The sequence below is a fragment of the Carassius gibelio genome, chromosome A6 (genome assembly GCF_023724105.1).
Source record: "Carassius gibelio isolate Cgi1373 ecotype wild population from Czech Republic chromosome A6, carGib1.2-hapl.c, whole genome shotgun sequence".
In the NCBI taxonomy this organism is placed as follows: Eukaryota; Metazoa; Chordata; class Actinopteri; order Cypriniformes; family Cyprinidae; genus Carassius; species Carassius gibelio.
In genome coordinates, this window is record NC_068376.1 from 31,174,110 (window position 1) to 31,196,873 (window position 22,764).

Genomic DNA, 22,764 nt, shown 5'->3' on the forward strand with positions numbered 1-22,764 from the left:
GATTTCCTCAGAAAAAAGAATGAAGCACTTTATTCAGACTCAAAACGCATATATGCGTTAATCGACTCGAAAGGGTTAAGAACGCCTGCTAGTAGCTGCAGGTTCCGCTGCTTTAGAGCACTGCATATGCACGCGGATATATGTTCGGTTTGCCTGAACGTAGTTTAACTGTCTGCCACAAGTTGATCTTGTAATAAAGGTCTCACCGAGGAAAAACACGCTGTATTTTTGTATTCATTGCATTTTTTTATTATAAAAATTAAATAATTATATTATAAAAATATTAATGATTAATCGATAGTCGATCGTTAAATTCGAAAATCGAAAATTTAATCGAATGCCCATCCCTAATACTCACACTCGCGCGCACACACACACACACAAATACACACTCGCACACACCCACACTCTCTCTCTCAAACACACACTCTCTCTCTCTCACACACACACACATACACACACACACACACACACAGACACACACACTCACTCACACACTCACACTCACAATGAAACACACACACACACACACTATTCATTGGCTTATAAACATAATAATTATAAATTATATTTAATCAATTTAAAGTTTGAACTGAAATCAAGTAGTTATGTCATAAGTGAAGTGAGGCACCACTTCTTGCTCTTAAAGAGTTAAATATTTATCGTAATTACTGAAATACTGCATTTATTATATTTACATTAGCAGATGCTTTTATCAAAGCCACTTACACATGAGACTATAAAGATCATAAACATTTCATAATTCATCAGTAATGAGCATCCACCAGTTAATTAACAGCATCTCTCATTTTCATTATTTCTTTAAGTTTTATTTAAGCTATATTTCAGTTAACAGGAATATATTTTAGTCATAATCTCGGGATCCACGGAGAAATATTAAAAGCCAGACTCGTGCACATGATGTGGTGATGATGATGATGTGTGTGACTCATCATAACTCATAATTCTCTGATAATAATCTCCTCTCACAGGTTCATGTGGCCGAGCTGCTGGTTTCTCATGGAGCTAATCTAAACGCCAAAACACACCTGGAGGAGACGCCCATAGGTACACACACTTACATCATCCTCAGCACATCCACAAACACCTGAGACCTGCTCCTCACACACACCAGACCGGCCTGACAGTATCCCATGATTCATAGCGCCCAATCCTTTATTTTAATAGGACAGATTCATGAATAAAAGGCATTCATCGTGTGTGTGTGTGTGTGTGTGTGTTCAGATCTGTGTGAGGATGAGGAGTTCAGGAATCATCTGCTGGAGTTGAAGCACAAACACGACATCATCATGAAATCCCAGCTGAAGCACAAGACATCACTGTGTCGCCGGACCAGCAGCACGGGCAGCCGCGGGTACAACACACACACACACACACACACACACAGATACACACACACATACACAGATACACATACACACACACACACACACAAACACAGATACACACACACACACACACAAACACACACACACACACACACACACACACACACACAAATATATATATAAATGCTGACACCTGCTGGCCGCTGATGGTCACTGCACAGGCTCATGTTTCCTCAGTTATCTGCTGACATTGCATCGACTCTTATTTTCTTCATATACAGCTGTAGTCATAAATGCTATAGTGTTACACTGACTATAGCAGAACACAGAAGGTTTAACACACATGCTGACAGCTTCTGGCCGTTCACACACACACACACACACACACACACACACATGTGCCTCCTGCTGGAGCTTCACAAACACATAAACAAACTCCATTTCCATTGAATGAAATCATTCAGTTTCTAAAGCAGATTTAAACTGGTCAGCGTTCTTCTTCTGTGGTGATTACGTCACACTCTTTGTTCTCACGCTTCGGCTGCTTGTGCAGGAAAGTGGTGCGCAGGGCGAGTCTGTCCAACAGACACAACCTCTGCAGGAAGGAGTATCAGACCGAAGCCATCGTGTGGAGAGGAGGACGAGAGGAAGAGGAGCGAGAGCGAGAGTCTGAGCAGGAGAACAGCCGCTCGGTGAGAAAAACACTCTCTGCATACTAGAGCTCATCACTTTAGACGGGCACTTTAGTTGTTATTATTATTATTATTAGCAACAGTAATATTTTTTTGTTATAATTTCATTCTTTTTTTTTCTTAAAACATGCAACATTAAATATATTGTTATTAAATATTAAAACATTATTAGAATTTTTAAATGCTAGAATTCTACTTCTATCATTAATTGTTATAATAATAATAATACTTTTTTTTTTAATATAAGCATTTTAGCAACAGTACTCTTTTCTTCTGTTCTGTAAATTTTTTTCACAAAAAAAAATGTATTAATAATTTTACAACCTGAATTTTCTACTATTGTTGCATATTACAGATTTGTTTTTCAATGTCGCATTTTACTACAGTGCAGTTTACTGTAGCTTTTAACATGCTCTTCATTCTGAGTCTGAGAGGTTTCACGTATTTCATAATCTATATGTTCTGCACATTACATTAAAGTAAAATCTGTCATTATTTCCTCGTCCTTGTGTCTTTCCAAAACCACAAGACTCATCAAGTGACCATATATTATTAAAAAATCAAACAAGTTTCTGTCCTGAAGTCCAAGTTAACACAACTTAAAAGACCCAAAAGATCCCGAATCCCTCAAGCATTTAAATCCGATCTAGACATTAGACAGGAAGTCCTGCTGTTTCTTCAGCTGTGATGTTTTGACTTCCTGTTTGCAGACGCAGCCCGACGACGCTCCGAGAGCAGCGGGGATCCTCAAGGAAGGCGTCCGACAGAACGGCTGCATCTCCAGCACTCCAGCGCCTAACGGTGACCCTGTGACCCCTGACCCCACGCCCTCCGCCGAGCAGACCAAGCCCAAAGAGCATGTGCAGACACTGTCCGAACTCAAGAAGCAGCGCTCCGCCGCCAAACTCCTCGTCCAGCCCGTCCTCAACGGACACCTGGGAAACGGCTCGACCAATCCCAGTCCAGAAGATCCACACATGCCTCAGGTCTCGTCCAATGGCAGCACAGTCTACTTCACGCCGGCCAGCGGAGACCCGCCCCTTCTGAGGTTCAGGCAGCCAATAGAAGACGAGGATCCCAAGAGTGACAGCTGCTGCTGCATCTCATAGATCTAGCTCACACACACACACACACACACATATCTATCCCACAAAAGGATCCTGTTTATCACCCGCTTTTATTTCTCATTCCGAGTCTGGAAGTCTCTCTGAAGCCTGTGCAGGAACAGGAAATGACCTCATTCAGGCTAACAGCTGCAGCTGTGTAATGTGTGATTGTGCTGCAGCTCTCCTGTACAGTATTTATTTGTATATGTGCATAGAGCCACTCTTAATTCTGTAAGATTATTTATTGTATTCCAGAGCGATGCAGAGACGGACGGAGCACAGACGAGTCAGTATTTTTCTATGATAGTGTTATTATAATGAGCAGATGAAGTATATGAATGCACACTCAAATCACAAGAAGAAGTAGCCTTTGATATGTTTTGCATCACGATATTTTCACAACACACTTGCTGCAGAAAAAAAGACTGTTAATGTAATTTAATGCAGCATCACAATAAATACTAACATTATGCATAAATGCATTTAAATCAAATTAAATATAGTGTTATTTTTTTCTATTTTACATTTGACACTTTTAGTGAGATTTAGTGAAACGGTTACTGTTATGAAAAAAGAGCTTGTGAAATATGACCCAGATGTGTTTATATGAAGAAAGTGTTCGTGATTCTCTCAATGAAGGGTTAATTTATTTTATTCGATCCGCTCGATCGTGACACTCTGCTCTTTCGGGTGCCAAAGTCTTCCAGAGTGATGGACGTCAGAAACAGCCAATCAGGTTCCAGTGCCAGTCCCGTAGCCCCGCCCACTCCTCAGCGCTCATGCGTCAGAGCCGGGAAAGAATGTAAATAATGCTTGGAATGCATTTCCTTCAAACACGAGCTGATGTTCAGGAAGGAAAGTATTCTGTAGCCTGTGATGGTGAATCTGAAATAGAAATATGAGTAGAGTTCACACGTGAGGAGTTGAGCTTCCGTTTCTACTGAGGAGCACGAAGGGAAAAGAGCATCACAACTACTGATCTGATCATTACTGGAATCTACTGATCACTGTATTAACATATTTTCAATAAAGTGTATATTTTGGTCAGTTTGTAAAGGGTTTGTGTCGTCAGTGCTGAGTGAGATGTTTAAGGAAGTGATGATTGCGTCATCGGTGTGTTTAGAACCACAGTGAGTCAGCAGTTCACCACCAATGAGGAAGAAAGCCTGCACACACGTGCTCACTGTAAATATTGATTCAGTCGGTCTACATCAGCTTTATTCCTGCACTGGGATTCTGGATTTAAATTCGACATTTGTTTGATATTTAATATAAATTTTACATTTATATTAAGACGTTTTACAAAACAAAACTGCATTTGCATGCAGTATATTATCAAGAAAAAATGGAAAATATGTTTAATGTTTGAAATATGATGTTGATTTGATAAAATAAAAATACAGAAAAATTTAGAAATAGTATTCTGATTTCAAATAGCTGTTTACTCTGTGAATATATGTTCAAATTAAATTTATTTATTTGATCAAATCTGCATTAACTCCAGTCTTCCATGATTTTTTTAGATATTTTTGTGGAAACCGTGATGCAATTATTTTTCAGGATTCACAGATAAATACAAAGTTCAAAGGAACAGCATTTATTTGAAAAAGAAGTCTTCTGTAACATTATAATGCACCGTTCAAAAGCCTTGGGACTTCGAGACGTTTTCTTTTTATTGAAATTAATACTTTTATTCAGCAAGTGTGTGTTTAAATTGATGAAAAGTGATAGTAAAGAAGAAATGTGGTTGGGAAAGACTGGTAATATTCTGGATTGGTCTCTGGGTGTGTTTCTGCGACTGCAGGTCAATCTTAGGTTCAAACTCTCAGTAAATGACCTTTCTAACGCTCCTCTATCTCAGGAAACCGCTCTGAGTCCAGGGTTTAACCGTTGCATCAGTGATTCTTGTCTTTTGTTGAACCTCAATGGTGGAATAATCTTCTGAACTCCACCCGAGCAGACGAGTCCCTCACAATGTTTTCAAGAAACTCCTAAAACGTTCAGATCCATTCATGCATCGAGCCTGAGCTCTTCTTTAGTCTGTGGATAAAAGCTGCTAGATCCATGTAAACAGCTTCTACACAATCTTCACACGCTAACATATCAACTAATGCTTCAACGTGAATGTTTGACATGGTTTTGAATAAACCAAATCAAACAGATTGTTAAAGTATTAGTTATGTATCTTATTGAAAGGAACTAACTATAAATGTTGAATGATTGTGGGTTAATGGGTTTTTATTGCTCAACAAGTGTTAGATTTCAGATCTTTTTGTTTGCACAACAGAGTTTCATGCTCAAGCTTGTGCAAGACACTCGTAACAATACAGGAAGGATTGGAGCTTATTGCTTTTATTAAAGATGCATTATTATCTGTCAGCAGCGATCCATCAAACACGTTTAATGCAGATCATTTTGTGGCTGGATCAAGCCTTCAGTGATACTGAGAATCTAACACTGATCCTCCTGACACCAAAAATACCATTTATAATGAAACAATTAAAATATTCCAAATAAATGCTGATCTTTTGAACTTTCTGTTCATCTGTGAATCCTGAAAAATAAAATGCATCACGGTTTTCACAAAAATATTATAGTTTTTAACATTGAAAAGATTCTTGAGCAGTAAATCATCATGTTAGAATGATTTCTGAAGATCATGCGACACTGAAGACTGGAGGAATGATGCTGAAAATACACATAGAAAAGAGCTGTTTTGCATTATAATAATATATTCTGATCAAATGAATGCATCCTTGGTGAGCATAAGAGACCGTATAAAACATTTTATAAAATATTACCGACTCCAAACTTTTGTGGAGTAGTGTATTAAACTGACAGATAATGAAGAATAATAATCTAATACCTCTATAAAATCAGGCAGGTCATTGAAAAACGAGATTTTTAGAGAGTATTCTCTACTTTAGAAGGAAGGAATTAAATTCAAACACATCCAGACACATGATGATGATTTAAAACCTCTCCATTTGGATCAGGAGAAAACGTCAAAATATTTCAGAGTGAGACAAGCTCATGTGTGTATTAATGTACTGATCACTCTCCAGTTCCTGTTCTGGGCGGATGTGACGTAATCCAGCAATCACTGTTAGTGATAGACTCTGTAATTGGCTCGTGCAGTGGATCAGAGGTCACCATCAGTGCTTCAGTCTGCTGGATCTGATCTGATCTGGTGTGTGTGTGTGTGTGTGTGTGTGTGTGCATCTTCACTGAGAGTCAGAGGGGGGGCTTCAGTCAGCGAGTGAAATGTCAAGAGATGTGCAAACCGTTTTAAACGAGGGAGCAAAGTTTCACCACATCCTGTGGACAATGAGTTACAACCAGCTCTGACGCACGAGACAGGGGCTCTGCTCGCCGCAGCTCCAAAACACACGAACATCACCGACACATCTGCAGTACTACAAGACGTTTCCTATCGGATGTCAAGCAGACGTTTAGAAGATCTCTTTAAGATGGTTATAATTTGCAATGCAATGCATGTAAAACTGACCCCAGAGATGTCTGCTAATGTACAAACATCTGAGAAACGTCTTACATGCATTCTAAATCATAAACATCTGAAAGACATCTTATAAACATCTGCTTGACATCTGATAAAGGGATCGTCCTATAGACGCATTGCACGTGAGCGAGCACGTCCTGCAGATGTAAATGAGACGTCAAACAGATGTCTCCGTGATGTACGTGTACTGTTGATGTTGATCAAACGTGTTGTATTTCATTCCCGGGCAGTCTGCCTGATGTACGATTAACGTGTCAAGACAGGGATTGTTTTATAACCGGATCTCGATGCTCAGATTACCGGAGAGCTCTTGTACTGCACCTGCTGATGCTCTCAGCTCATGCAGCTCTTCTTGAGTTCATCTTTTATTTATAGTTTGGACGGAGGCGTGTCTTCACTGATCACCGATCAACTGAGGCGGGACCGTCACACGCTCGCGCTCGTATCATATTAAGCGTTATTCCCGTGCATGTCGGAGCGATGTTTCACTGTCGGAGGAACGTTTCTGGAGCGGCTTTATTGCCGCGCGTTCTGTACGCGAGCCGCGCATTGCATAACCACCGCGCGACGTGCTGCTCTCGCGTCTACCGGAGATTAACGGCGACGCACGCTGTTGTATCCCGTTCACGCGAGACTCTGCCGCCGGACCTCGCTGCACGCGCGCCGATGGCGGTGTTTGCTTTGAACGCTGCCGCGCCGCGCCGCGAATACAGCGACGCGAGGAACGGAGATCGAAGCGTCCCCGGACTCGGTGAACTGGAGTCGTTCCCACCCGCTCGTCCTCCAGCTCCGGTCGCGATCCAGACGAGACGATCCTCCACGACTCCCGAGAAAACGCAAGAAGAACGCGCCGCTAACCCTCAAACGGTACGTCAACAGTTCTGATCAAACTTTTGCAGTTGAATGTTGTCCATCTGTCGTTTATCGGTGTCCACAGTCGCGTGTTGTGTGCGGAACGCTCGCTCTTTGTTCGCTCTGAGCGCGTGAAGCATGAACGTGCTGCAGGAGTTGATATCGCGTCATCGGGTTTGATGTTAAAGTTACATTGTTGTCATTTCACTTCCTCTGTCTGGACGCAGAACTCGCGCTCGCGGTTACGCACGCTCTGTTTACACTGACGCTCTCGTGCGTGCTCGTTTACTATGGTGCAGAATCGAACAGCTGTGGTGTTTTATAAGAGTTATCAGACGTGTTTGCATCGCCTGTTTGTCTAGTTGCACTTCAACAGCTGATGTAGTAGTAGCCTAGTTAGTCATCTTTCACTTTCACCGCTGTCAGACTGATGACGCTGCGCTTCTGCGCGCGCGTGCGTGTGTGCGTGGGTTGGTTTAATAACACTAGTCTTTGGTGAGGGTTGACTGCTGCTTGTTTGCTCAGGTTTTGTTGGGTTAGTCAGTGCTTGTTTCCCGGTCAAGGTTCACACGCGACTAAGCGATGTCATCTGCTTATCTTTCTTTGACCTTCACTTTATGAATTTGATTTAATTTTATAAATAAATTTTAAGTGTACCATTTATTGCACGCACAAATCTTGCAAACTTCATTTAAAAGATTCTGCCTGACTGCAGACTGATTTCCTGAAGTTGGTGTGGCTCAAAAAGAGTGTAAAAAAAAAAAAAAAGGTGTCCTTTTAAAGCCAGAATCGGCGATTAAAGTCGATACCAATACTTCTATAATCTGATAATTTTAATAAATTATTACAGGTGTAAAACGGGCAATAATACTCACTTAACGTTATATATGAAACACTTTTTAACATTCAATATGCTTTATGTGCAACATTATTATTATTTTTATTATATTTTTGTTTACACTTTTTTTTTATGTTTACTGTAGTGGTAACCTTGGAAATCTAAATCTAAATCTAAAACCGTGGCTCATTTTCATCAGGGACTGCTAGTGAAAAGACCTTTTACCTTTTTATTCTGACAGTGTATGTTACAAAAATGCAACACAGACTAAATTAACTGGTTTATTCGATAACAAACACCACCCAATCAACCAAAATGCATTCATTTATACCAACAAAACTACATCTGTTAAAGCAGGCTCTTTAATGTAACAAAATTACTTTTGTAAAGCATCATTAATTTGTATGAATTTTGAGTAGCCAGACTTTACCACATCGACAACGATTGTTTAATCACATAATATCGTATCATCATTAAAGTGCTAGTTTTAAATGTGTGTTGCATTATGTGTATTACAGATGATGAAATATTTAGAGTATAAACATTACAACATGAGATTGCTCAGCTGTATTTTATCTTTGAGGAATATGCGTGAAGCAAGGACAGAAGAGGCGTGGTTGTTTAAAAATATCTTTAAGGAAATAAACTAGAATGACTTGACTATAATTCATATCTTAGCCTGATGTGTTAGAAATGTGAGTGAGTTTGTGAATGCAGAATATTAATAAAAACGTAACCTTTTTGTTTATTTATTTTTATGGGGTGCCAGCTTCATGGGGGTTTAATCGCATCAGTGTGGAGAAACAAACATTCCTGAACAAGTCTCTAGCTGTTCGTTCGGTTTAATTTTCCGCTTTAAAGAACTCTATTGGCCTGATTGTGTTCACATATAATACTGCCAAAGCTCTATTCAATATTACGACAAGGTTTTTTTGTGTGTGTTTTTTGAGGCTTTTTATGAAGGAAAAATCCATTCATAGTGTTGTTATTATGACATATCTTCAGTTAAAATATGGCTAATTATGTAAATATTCATATCCCTCTATATAAGCCATAAAATAAATGTACATTTAAGATGAATCTCATTTTACTGGAAATTCTGCTTTGTCTGGCTTCAGTAATTCAGTCAATACAATTTAAAAATATAGTTAATTTAGTATTTTACATACATTTTTACACAAACTCACTTATGCAAACTCACTCACTCACACTCATACACACTCACACACATACTCTCTCTCACACACACACACGCTCACTCGCAAACTCACTTAAACACACACACTTTTTCTCTGCAGCAATTGTGTAGATTGTGATGTTGTGCGTCTCAAACACTCTTTATCTCACACAATGCAACATTGTGTCTTTGGACACTGGCATGCTGCCACACCCCCCCCCCCCCCCCCCCCCACACACACACACACACACGTCTCTATGGCAATGAAAGGCTGTGTTTGTGTTGTTGCGGGTTGAATTAGGTCATGTTTGTGGATCATAAGTTAACAGCATCCACACTGTCACACAAACACACCGATCCGTCAAAAACAGACCGTTTTCTTCTGTTTCTCAAGTGTTTGGATTCTGCTCCAAGTTCTTCCACTGAAGCACAGAGAGCTGAATCTACTTCTGCTGGAGGTTTCGAACGCCTATTTCTGATTCCTCAGCACGACTGCAGTAATTGGCTCCTGAAGCAGGCACTCGCGAGATTCTGCGTTCTGATTGGTTGTGGTCTGTCAGGCCCCTCCCACCGAGGCCTTTTCAGGACGTCCTGGACTCCCCGAGAGTTTTAATCACGTCGAATCTTTCGTCTGATTGCTGATGGTTCCCGTGTGTGTCTCTGCAGGATCAGGTGTCGTCTGTGTCCGGCGCTGAAGGTCAGAGGTCAGATCAGAAGCCCAGTAAGACGCAGCAGCTCAGGAAGGTGTTTAAGGAGTACGGCTCCGTCGGTGTTTCCTTCCACATCGGAATCTCGCTCATTTCTCTGGGAATGTTCTACCTCGCTGTGTCCAGGTCAGACTCAGGGAACTGATTTCACCAAACTACAGGCAAATCCATAAAATCACATATATTTCAATACTATTGTAGTTTTTATTAATATTTTTCTGTTTTATTTTAATTTGAAAATTCTAAATAGATTTTTATATATATATATATATATATATATATATATATATATATATATATATATATATATATATATATATATATATATATATATATATACACACATGCATACTTTAAAAAAATTATTTAATATATTTTATATCTATCTATATAAGTTTATTTCAGTTTTGGTTTCAGTTATTTTAGGATATCATGTTAAACTAAATTAAAAAAAAATGTTAGCAACCATCAATTTTCAAATAAACTGATTATTGGAGTACGTTTTCCAAGAAAATACTATTTCAATATTTCTACTTCCAAATGAATGTTTAATTAACATCTTAATATAATAGACTGATACATCACCGTTTGATATTTTATAATGCACTACATTTAATTATTGCACACTTGCATCACTTTTATTCAGTGCAGATTTTACTTTAACTTTTATCATTGGACATTATTAGTTTTTAATTTTTTCGAGTGTTTGCATATATTTCATATATTTTTCAGTGTTTATTAATTTGTGATCTCAGGTGTTTCACAGGTCACACAAATCACTAATGCACTGCCTGCTGTGGTTCATTGCATTGACATTCTTCAGCTGAAGTGGTTTATTTGTTGACTCCACTTGTTTCCGCTCTGATGTGTGTGTGTGTGTGTGTGTGTGTGTGTGTGTGTGTTCCAGCGGGCTGGACGTGACGGCTCTGCTGTGTAAGCTGGGCTTCAGTGAGTCTGTGGTTCAGTCGCGGCTGGCTGCTGGCACCAGTACGTTTGTGTTAGCGTACGCCGTGCACAAGCTCTTCGCTCCGCTGCGAATCAGCATCACGCTGGTGTGTGTTCCTCTGATCGTCAGACACCTCCGGAGGACGGGACTCTTCAGAGCCGGTCCAAACCGTCCATAAGCTCGTCTGTCCGCTCCACTCGTGACACTAACTCCTCCAGAGCGGACAGAAATCAGTGTGCACGCCGTGTGGATATTAACACGCGTGTGATGAATCCAGTGCCTCTTTCTGATCAGGACTTCATGAATGTTCTTTAGTTTAAGCTCTGCAGTCCTTGTGAAGTCTGTCGACATTTATTCATTTTAGCAGCTGTGATTTATACATTTTTTCTCTGTAAATGAAAGAGTTAATGAAGGACTGTGATGTTTTGTTTTATAGTTTGAGACGGTTGAATTAATTTTGTTCACACTAATGTGAATCGCCTCTTTCAAACAGGATTTTAAAGCAGGTTTCAGGACAATTTTGAATTTTGACTGTTAATTATATTGCATATAATTTTATTGGAAATCTTAATGATGTTATATTTGGCTGTTTAATTATATAATAAAATATTTGCTCTATAAGGTCTGTTTTTTTTGTTTGTTTTTTTTACATGTTTATGATGATCTCTAGGCACACAAAGCCTCATATTTAATAACAAACCGTATACAACATAATACACTTTTTATGCAATTTAGATGATTTATGTAGAGAAATACATTTTATATAATCTCAGAAATTAGATTTTTCCTGTTTAATAATTCATTCTCCACATGCTGTAGATGTTTGTTTTTCCAGAAATGAAGAAAAAAGTGACAAAGATGTGAAGCAATATTATTTATAAAACCTTCAACCTTTTTAATACACGTTTTGCACATTTATAACTTAAGACAGGGAACAAATAATTTCACAAGGGACTTATTCCTTCAAAATAGATTAAATAAAAAAAATCAATATTAATAATAACGATAATATTAAAGTACAATATCTGAAAGGGAATTGAAACTTTAAGAAAGATGCATCAGGACAGCATTTAAATAGTAACTATTTTGATAGAAGCATAAGTTTTCCTTGAGATGATGTTTGGGAAATAAAGCAGAGCAGAAAAGAATCAGCAGGATCTGTATTCATTCATTATTCTGAATTCTAGAAATGCTTCATATTGTGTTAAAATAGAACTAAAACAAACGTCATGTCCTCAGTGTCTCATGACGTCAGCAGCGCGCTCTAGTGGTCAGACAAGAGATACGTGCAATACTGTGTGGGAGAAAAATAATATAAATATGATTTAAATTCTAAAAGGACAGTTCACCCAAAATAAAAACCGTTAACCTGTTATAAAAAAATAAATAAAATTAAATATATTGAGGAGCTTACACATATTTAACCCGTTAATGACCCGCAGTAGCTTCAGTCGCCAGTAGGGGTCATTGTTTGATCATCATTATTATTAATCAACGAGTGAGTTTTTCACAGAAAGAGACACTTCATGTTTATGTCAGAGAACATGAACATTATATATCATAGTCACTACAACTGATTAATGATAACTCATGCTTATCTGTATATTTACAGCATTAATCCTGCATCTCAGATGATTATTTGCACTCTCTATATATATTCATATTCATTAAAATAGTGATAAAATGCTGATCCCTGTATTCTATTAGAGCTGTGTGTGTGTGAGAGTGCGTGCGTGTGTGTGCGAGTGTGTGTGTGTCTGTGTGAGTGTTTGTGTGTGCGTGTCTGTGCCTGTGTGTGTGTGTGTGTGTTTGTGTGTGCGTGTCTGTGCCTGTGTGTGTGTGTGTGTGTGTGTGTGAGGACAGAGGGCCGTCCTGCGAGGCTCATTACGAGCAGTGAGTGTCTGTCCCCTGCATGGCCCTCATGGCTATGTACAAATTGGTGACAGTGATCGGCCGGTGCAGCGCTGTCAGAAAGTGCTTTCAAACCCTGCAGACGCCAGCGAGGCTCCTGGGAGCCCGAATGTGCCGATACGGAGAGTTTCATACGGCAGGAAAACAGCAGAATCTCCTGCAGACGGTCAGCGTGTCGCCCGATCACTGAAGAAGCAGGAGATATCTACCTGAGATCTGAACATTGAGAGAGCGGCGTGAGCTTATTTCAGTCAGTGGACAACATCATCATCATCCAAAGAGATTGAGAATAAAACCACAAGATGCCACGCAGCCCAGGTCTTCAGTGTTCTTCTCATGTTTACTTTTTTAACCAATGCTTTCACATGACTGCTCCAGATCTTCATGATTGACTGGAAAATTATTATTAACCCTTTTTTTCCAGACAACCTTTTACCTAATTTTGTGTTTCTAGACACAAGGACACGCGATCAATCAGCAAACCTTTGCTAACGTAAAGAAAACACACTGATGGAAAGATGGAATCTAATATTTGGTGACAATATAACATAAGAGAAAAGAAATAAAAAAACATAAATAACAGAAACACCACAAGTGCAACAAGATCCTGAAAAAATACTCAATAATACTCACTTGTTTAACCCTGTGTGAGCAAAGTCAGTGTACGTTTGACTGATAACAAATAGTTTTTACTCAAAATTTCTATTCATTTTCTATATATTTTATAAAAGGAAAATAGTAATTAATGCAAAAATAAAATGTTTTTGGTGGAGTATCTGGATTTTCTAGAATATTGTTTACTCACAATTTTTACTGGATACAATATTTTAGCGCAGATTTATAGCTTGGCATAACTACTAAAATCTTTATAATTTTCCATGACTTTTCCAATTCTAGAATTTTCCAAGGTTTTCCAAGGAAATTCTGGTCTTTCAAACACACAACAAAAAAAACTAAAATAAATAAATCTTTCATCGTTCAAAAAAAGTCATCTTTATTGAAGCCTGAACGTTGCTGCTTCATAAAGACTCATAACTTTGTTATATTTGATATTAAATATCACAGCAAGGATCATCTGTGTGTTTCAAACACTAAACAATAATAATAAATGACACTTTCTGTGACACTTGAATCTAATTCAGACATTTTTACCTTGATTGTAGGAGGTTAAACATTATTCTCTTGATAGTCTTAATTAAAAAAACTTGACACACACACTCAAACACACACACACTCACTCGCACACACACACACACACACACACTAACTTAAACACACACAAACACACATACACATGAACACACAAACAAAAACTCAAACACACACAAACACATAAACACACACATAAACACACAAACTCAAACATACACAAACACATAAACACACACACACACACTAACTTAAATAAACACACACACACACGCATGAACGCACGCACACACACACACTCACACAAAACACAAACTCAGTCACACACACACACACACACACACACTTACTCACACACACACACACACACACACACACTCACACACACACACACACACACACAGCTGATATGAAATGTGCCCCTCTCACAGGACGAGTTCTTTATTTTCCTGGATGTGTTTCTGTGCTGGTTTGACTGTGAATACTGAATCAGGTCATTATGGGGAGTTTTCGGCGCTGGAGAAGCGAGGTGTTCCAGTGCAGAGGCAGAAGAAAGCTGTGTTTCCTGACCAGTGGTGTCAAAAGTACTGGCATTCATTACTCAAGTAGAAGTATAGATACTAGGGTTTAAAAAGACTTTTGTAGAAGTTGAAGTATCAACTCAAGCTTTTTACTCAAGTAAAAGTGTAAAAGTACTAGTTTAAAAAACTACTTCAAGTATAAAAGTAAAAGTAATGTAAGGGAAAAAAATGCCATTAAGAACAAAAGCTTGGGCCGTGCCACAAGGGCCTATTGTGCACTACCCCACCTCCTCAAAAAAACATTTTTCTAAAGGCCATAGGCCATAATGACTATAATGTTGTATTAAAATGTTCATGTTGAAAAATTTGGGATGCACTAGGCTTCCTGTTTCAGCCGCATATATGAAAATACAAAAATGGTGTGCACATCCCAAACATCCAATTAGGACACAGGTGCAAGACAACTGAATGATATAGACAAATAAAGAAGTGAAGTCTGAACACTGAAAACTACTGCTCCAGGGGAATTTAATCAAGCAACATTTCGACCATCAGGTCTTCATCAGCCTCATATATGCCCATTTAAAATGAACACACTTTATTACAATGCAAATACATTAAAGGACTAGAGATATGATGACTAGTTGCCAATAAGTATTGTTATAGTGCAAAAAGTCAAACTTCAGAGGCTTGTCATCAATAACCTTTAATGGAATGTAAATGTTCATCCAAGCTTAGCTGCAGGAATCTGTGAGGGGAATGGACAAGAACATTGGTGCAGGATTAGTAACAATTACACTTGTATGGTGGTCTATTTACAGTAAACATTATAGTGCTGTCAAAATTAATGATTAATCCAAGTGAATAATCAAAAACTAAAACTGAAAAATAAGTCATAATCCTGATACCTTCTTGATTGATAGCTTCTTGTATTTGGTGCATACGTCTGCTATGTCCAGTGTTCGGGGGGTAACGAGTTACAAAGTTGGTATAGCCTACTTATCACAACATTGTCAATCGCATCGTCAATCGAAAACGCTAATTTATTCAAACGTCTCGCTACCAAACTACCCACAGTAGCTTAATTTGTGGAGGACGAAGAAAAAGCACTCATTTGTTAAATGAGCCAGTGAGAAATAATAACTTTTAAGTAGGGTCCAGTGCCTTTTCAATACTTTTAAAATGGTACCGGCTCCTAAACGGTGCCTGAACCGATACTTTAAAAAAAAAAAAAAACAACAAAAAAAACTATGGATAACTTTAAAGAACATTACAAATATTTAAAATAAATCAATAACTTTTCAGCTTGGATGCTCTCATTTCCCAAGTTGTGCTTCCCTTAATCTAAGGCTAATAAATGTATTTCACAATCTGGGTCATTATTTAATACAAAACCACACATAATGTTTCTACTGTATCTCTGTCACTCACTCTGATATTTAGTTAAGATGAGTGCTGTCTGTCACTGTCTTAAATCAGTTCTGTGAATTACTTGTATGGTCATTCTTTATAAAGTAGCAACAAGGTCGTTTTTAAAATACAGTACTGTGCAAAAGTCTTATGGAAAAATTAGTATTTTCACCCCAAAAAGGGTTTTAAGCCAGTTATTTATATCTTTTGCTGTAGTGTGTCAGTAGGAAATATCAGTTTGCCATTAATTTTAATAATAATCTAGTGCGATTTTGAATGCACAAGCAGGCTGACAATGGCAAAATGAATGTTTGGAAATGTAAACTGATATTTTATACTGACATACAGCAAAATATATAAATAACTGGCCGAACACCATTCTTTTAAGTGAAAATACTAACGTGTCTAAGACTTTTGCACAGCATTTTACATGTTCATTAAGTATATTTAAATAAGTGTAATTAAAGTATGTGTTCGTTCATATGTGTTAAGGGCTAGATTTTCGCTGGAGGAAACGGCTGTGGTGTGATGAGCGAAAACTTTACAGTTGATGAGAAACCGACTGCTACCTCGTGACCTTTTGTAAACTTTATTTATGACAAAGAACTGCACAGATGCGGATATTCTAACACTCTATCGATATACACATACCTTGTGTCCTCTGTTTGTTTAAGTGCGCATGCGCTGCTCCGTTCGCTCTGCGCCTCTGTGGATTGAAGAGCGCGCTGAAAGACGGGAGGAGACCGGTCTGACGCTGGTTTCATGTGAAATTTAAGGGGACTGACTCTGAGGCGATCGGATACCAGTTCCATACCCAACCCTTCTTTTAAGAAATATATTTTTTGATAAACGAACCCAAAACTGTCTATGTCCTGGCTGGACTGTGACGTGATTTGTGTCACGTGCAGGTGCGATGGATCGCGTACAAACCAATAGGGTGTCGGAATGGTATTTGTTTATACTTCTCATCCAACCACAATCAAATCAAATCGCAATTTATCTGGATAGGTTTTTTTTTTTTTTTTGAATGATGACAAGCCAGAATGAAAACAAGACGAAATGAAATAGCAGTAACGAAGCTATTTTTAAAATGTAAGGAGTAGAAAGTATAGATACTTGCCTGAAAATGTAAGGAGTAGAAGTAAAAAGTCGGCTGAAAAATAATTACTCAAGTAAAGTATAGATACCCCAAATTTCTACTTAAGTACAGTAACGAAGTATTTGTACTTCGTTACTTGACACCTCTGTTCCTGACAGCTCGAGGATTGTGTGTTTCTGCCTTTAACTCACCGACGCTCGACTCATCTCGGGCTCTGTTTCATTCCTCAATCAGCTCCACACACACCAGAGAGCAGACCGAGAACAACCACAGTCCAACAACACACACACAGAAGGATTCTCTCAAAATACAGTAACATCACTACTGAACTCACTTATTAATAATGAATCATTTTTAATGTTTATTACTATGAATGTGATAACAAAATATGTTGTAAAAAATTATATATATATATATATATATATATATATATATATATATATATATATATATATATATATATATACTGGTTAAAATATTTATAAATATATGATAAATACATCTATGGCAAAAAAATAAAAAATAAAAATTATATATATTTTTTAAATATAAAAAAAGAAGAAAAAAAGGATCTTGATGATAATATAGTTTGTTTATTATATTTATATTTCTGAAGGATCATGTGAAACTGAAGACTGGAGTAATGAAGCTGCAAATACAGCTTTGATCACAAGAATAAATTGCAGTTTACAGTATATTCACATATAAAGCAGTTATTTTAAATTCTAATAATATTTCACAATTTTTACTGTTTTTTCTGTATTGTTGACCAATTAAATGCAGCCTTGGTGAGCAAAAGTCTGGAGAACATTTGTAGCATCAGCCAACAATACATTGTATGGGTCAAAATTATAGATTTCTCTTTTATGCCAAAAATCATTAGGATATTAAGTAGAGATCATGTTCAATGAAGATGTTTAGTAAATTTCCTACCCTAAATATATAAAAAAAAAATTTTTGATTAGTAATATGCATTGCTAAGAACTTCATCTGAACAACTTTAAAGATGATTTTCTCAATATTTAGATTTTTTTGCTCCCTCAGATTCCAGATTTTCAAATAGTTGTATCTCAGACAAATATTGTACAATCCTAACAAACCACGCATCAATGGAAAGTGCATTTATTCAGCTTTCATATGATGCATAAATCTCAATTTCGAAAAATGTACCATTATGACTGGTTTTGTGCTCCAGGGTCACGTATAGCCTGTAATAAATATCGCTTCATATGAATGTACTGTATACATGCAGACAAAGTTGAAAAGATTTATACCGCTCGTCTGTAGGTGGCGCTCACGAGCCTCAGATCCTCATCTGTCCAGATGCCACCACACGCAGGCCTCAAAGCGCCTGGAACACAAACAGACACACAATTTCTTTCAATTAGCACGAGTCGGGCAGCTCAATAAATTTGAGTTTGTCGTGAGAGACGCGAGGGCGCTGTACTTCGACTCGCTCGTAATGAAGAGTAATGTGAGCGCGAGCTGCTAACCAGACGCTCACAGATGACCCTCAAACACACACACACACACACACACACACCAGCGGTTTAACAGTCCAAGTCCCACGCCGAGAACAGAATAAAGCAGATGAAATAAGAGCATCTCAACGACAGAAGGACAGCCTTCAGCTTTCTCCATAATGATGGAAGATATCGAGCGCTTCTCAAATGAAAGACATCTGTCACGGACCGAGGGCCTTTCCTTTCCAAAGCAGCCTAATGTCAATAATATTAACTTCTTCAGCACATAATAAACCTGAGAAAATCAGCCCACACACGTGCACTGATATTTCACTTCTGCGAGGAATCGATTTTGCAATATGGGGGTCTCTCAGAGAAAAATACGGATGGTGAATCTCTGCAGACGATGCTGTTGTTTGAAGACCAAAGAAATAGGGTTAACTGAAGAAAAGCTTTGGTTTGAAGACTGAGATGCCCTCAAAACCTCTGACCAGAAGAAGTGAGGCAGGAGAGCGATGGTTTCTCTCAGTATAGATGACGCTCGGCCTCTTTTCCACTGAAACAGTGCCAAGGCTCAACCGGAGGATCGGTGAAACCCTCTCAGATCAGACCCATGTTTCCACCGACTGATGTCACCACATGACCTACACACACAGACACACACACATCACATCACATGTTAGCATACTAAAGCAAACAGAAGTGATCTTAAAATCAAACTGTGATATACTATATACATGTATATTGTGCTGAGAATTTTTTTTTTTTTTTTTTTTTTTTTAGGATAGCAGAAACTTTCTTGTTATATATTAATTTAATTTTATTTTATTTTATTACATTATATTTTATTTAATTTAATTTTAATATTAATAAAGTACTAAGTGTATTATTAATAATTTATAATATATATATATACATTATTATAATAATAATTTATATAAAAATATGATAGGTTAATATTTATTTTTATTTGATTTATTCGCATATACTTCTATAGTACAGGCTGAAAAGGAAGCAATGTGGGAGAGAGAGGAACTCTGATGGTTTGCTGTATATTGTTATTGTATTTATCTGTGTTTCTGCATCAGGACAGACCTGAGAATTTTGAAGAGCTTCATAAAACTATGAGAGGAAAACAGAAGATAGGAGCACAGAAATATTAGTAATTGTTCGTCTGATTGTGCTGTTGGCTGCAGGCTGTTATTTGGCGTCAGTGAGACCCGACACGACTAAAGCCACAGACACACCATCACTCAGAGAGAGAGAGAGAGAGAGAGAGAGAGAGAAAGACCAGAAGAGACAAATAATTCAGTTTGTAATGACTTCTCTGCACAACACCTTCATGTAATTCCATTATGGATTTTGCCATAAAGTGATAAATTCATTATTCGGGTGGACAGTAAAAAGCAGCAATAACATCCTCTAATATGCACATTATTCACGGCGTTACTCCGAGAGCTGAATTCTCTCGCTCTCCTCTTTCATTTATGAAGCTCTTTCTCGGGGTGTGATGGGAACGGGATGCATTGTTCTAAAAACTGAATTACCAACGGCGTCCTGTCACTTTAGCACCATGGCTAATGTAGACTCACGGCGTGGAGGCTTTTTTGCCAACATCAATTTAAAAGGCTTTTTTTTTCTTCCTGAAACACATTGGCTCAGTTTTATGACACTGACACACGTGTGAAAACCAAGCAATCGCTGTAGGATCATGTGCAACAGCCTCAGGAGTCTGGAATCAGCTTTACAAAACTTCCAACTCTGAATCTGGCCGAGAACAGGGGAAATTCACTGGGCAAATAATTTATTTTACAGCAAATTCTTCTGTATTAAATACTGAATATCATTATATTACAATCAGGTATTTTTAAACATTTTCTGAAAAAAATAAAGGAGTGTGCAAAACTCTTTGCGAGAAATGTGGCTGTCAGGGTGTTTATATGTGGTTTTTAGGGGTTTTCTGTGTGGTTGTCAAAGTGTTGCTATGCAGGCATCAAGGTGTTACTAAGCAGTTGTCAGGTGTTCCTATGAGGTTATCAAGTTGTTATTATGCAGCCATCAAGGTGTAGGTTTGTGGTTGTCAAGGTGTTGCTATGCTGTTGTCAAGTTGTTGTTATGCAGCCATCAAGGTGCTGCTATGCTGTTGTCAAGATGTTGCTATGTAGCAATCAAGGTGTTGCTGTGTGGTTGTCAAGGTGCTGCTATGCTGTTGTCAAGTTGTTGTTATGCATCCATCAAGATGTAGCTGTGTGGTTGTCAAGGTGTTGCTATGCTGTTTTCAAGTTGTTGCTATGCAGCCATCAAGGTGTAGCTGTGTGATTGTCAAGATGTTGCTATGCTGTTGTCAAGTTGTTGCTATGCAGCCATCAAGATGTAGCTGTGTGGTTGTCAAGGTGTTGCTGTGTTGTTGTCAAGTTGTTGTTATGTATCCATAATGGTGTAGCTGTGTGGTTTTCAATGTGTTGCTGTGCTGTTTTCAAGGTGTTGCTATGCAGCAATCAAGGTGTAACTGTGGGGTTGTCAAGGTGTTGCTGTGCTGTTGTCAAGTTGTTGCTATGCAGCAATCAAGGTGTAACTGTGGGGTTGTCAAGGTGCTGCTATGCTGTTGTCAAGTTGTTGTTATGCATCCATCAAGATGTAGCTGTGTGGTTGTCAAGGTGTTGCTATGCTGTTTTCAAGTTGTTGCTATGCAGCCATCAAGGTGTAGCTGTGTGATTGTCAAGATGTTGCTATGCTGTTGTCAAGTTGTTGCTATGCAGCCATCAAGATGTAGCTGTGTGGTTGTCAAGGTGTTGCTGTGTTGTTGTCAAGTTGTTGCTATGCAGCCATCAAGGTGTAGCTGTGTGATTGTCAAGATGTTGCTATGCTGTTGTCAAGTTGTTGCTATGCAGCCATCAAGATGTAGCTGTGTGGTTGTCAAGGTGTTGCTGTGTTGTTGTCAAGTTGTTGTTATGTATCCATAATGGTGTAGCTGTGTGGTTTTCAATGTGTTGCTGTGCTGTTTTCAAGGTGTTGCTATGCAGCAATCAAGGTGTAACTGTGGGGTTGTCAAGGTGTTGCTGTGCTGTTGTCAAGTTGTTGTTATGCAGCCATCAAGGTGCTGCTATGCAGTTGTCAAGATGTTGCTATGTAGCAATCAATGTGTTGCTGTGTGGTTGTCAAGGTGCTGCTATGCTGTTGTCAAGTTGTTGTTATGCATCCATCAAGATGTAGCTGTGTGGTTGTCAAGGTGCTGCTATGCTGTTGTCAAGTTGTTTTTATGCATCCATCAAGATGTAGCTGTGTGGTTGTCAAGGTGTTGCTATGCTGTTTTCAAGTTGTTGCTATGCAGCCATCAAGGTGTAGCTGTGTGGTTGTCAAGGTGTTGCTGTGTTGTTGTCAAGTTGTTGTTATGTATCCATAATGGTGTAGCTGTGTGGTTTTCAATGTGTTGCTGTGCTGTTTTCAAGGTGTTGCTATGCAGCAATCAAGGTGTAACTGTGGGGTTGTCAAGGTGTTGCTGTGCTGTTGTCAAGTTGTTGCTATGCAGCCATCAAGGTGTAGCTGTGTGGTTGTCAAGATGTTGCTAAGCTGTTGTCAAGTTGTTGTTATGCAGCCATCAAGGTGTAACTGTGTGGTTGTCAATATGTTGCTATGCTGTTTTCAAGTTGTTGTTATGCAGCCATCAAGGTGTAACTGTGTGGTTGTCAAGGTGTTGCTATGCTGTTTTCAAGTTGTTGTTATGCAGCCATCAAGATGTAACTGTGTGGTTGTCAAGGTGTTGCTGTGCTGTTTTCAAGTTGTTGCTATGCAGCAATCAAGGTGTAACTGTGGGGTTGTCAAGGTGTTGCTGTGCTGTTGTCAAGTTGTTGTTATGCAACCATAAAGGTGTAGCTGTGTGGTTGTCAAGGTGTTGCTATGCTGTTGTCAAGTTGTTGCTATGCAGCCATCAAGGTGTAGCTGTGTGGTTGTTAAAAGGTTCAAACTGATGAACACTGAAGACTGTTAAAAGCTGCGAGGCTGAAGGTGGTTGTAAAAAGTTTGT

At 38.5% G+C, this 22,764-nt stretch overlaps 2 protein-coding genes across 3 annotated transcripts in view; both read left to right on the forward strand.

Annotated features, from left to right (window-relative positions):
• Positions 1–4,203, forward strand: part of ppp1r16b (protein phosphatase 1, regulatory subunit 16B) — a 33,031-nt gene extending 28,828 nt beyond the window's left edge. Inside the window, exons 8-11 of the mRNA XM_052600454.1 lie at positions 993–1,068; positions 1,246–1,375; positions 1,903–2,041; positions 2,752–4,203. Of these exons, the coding sequence (XP_052456414.1) occupies positions 993–1,068; positions 1,246–1,375; positions 1,903–2,041; positions 2,752–3,150 (744 nt within the window). The 3' untranslated portion in view covers positions 3,151–4,203. The remainder of the gene's footprint in view (positions 1–992; positions 1,069–1,245; positions 1,376–1,902; positions 2,042–2,751) is intronic.
• Positions 4,204–6,850: 2,647 nt separating this feature from the next.
• LOC128016077 (protein FAM210B, mitochondrial) lies at positions 6,851–11,808 on the forward strand. 2 transcript variants are annotated; one of them, XM_052600456.1, is made up of 3 exons: positions 6,851–7,534; positions 10,207–10,367; positions 11,149–11,808. In XM_052600456.1, exons 1-3 carry the CDS (start codon positions 7,148–7,150, stop codon positions 11,363–11,365), a joined length of 765 nt encoding a protein of 254 aa, XP_052456416.1. In that variant the 5' UTR covers positions 6,851–7,147; the 3' UTR covers positions 11,366–11,808. The 2 variants fall into 2 exon arrangements, with proteins under 2 accessions (XP_052456416.1, XP_052456415.1); XM_052600455.1 differs by having other exon boundaries at positions 6,852–7,534; positions 10,201–10,367.
• Positions 11,809–22,764: the final 10,956 nt, after the last annotated feature.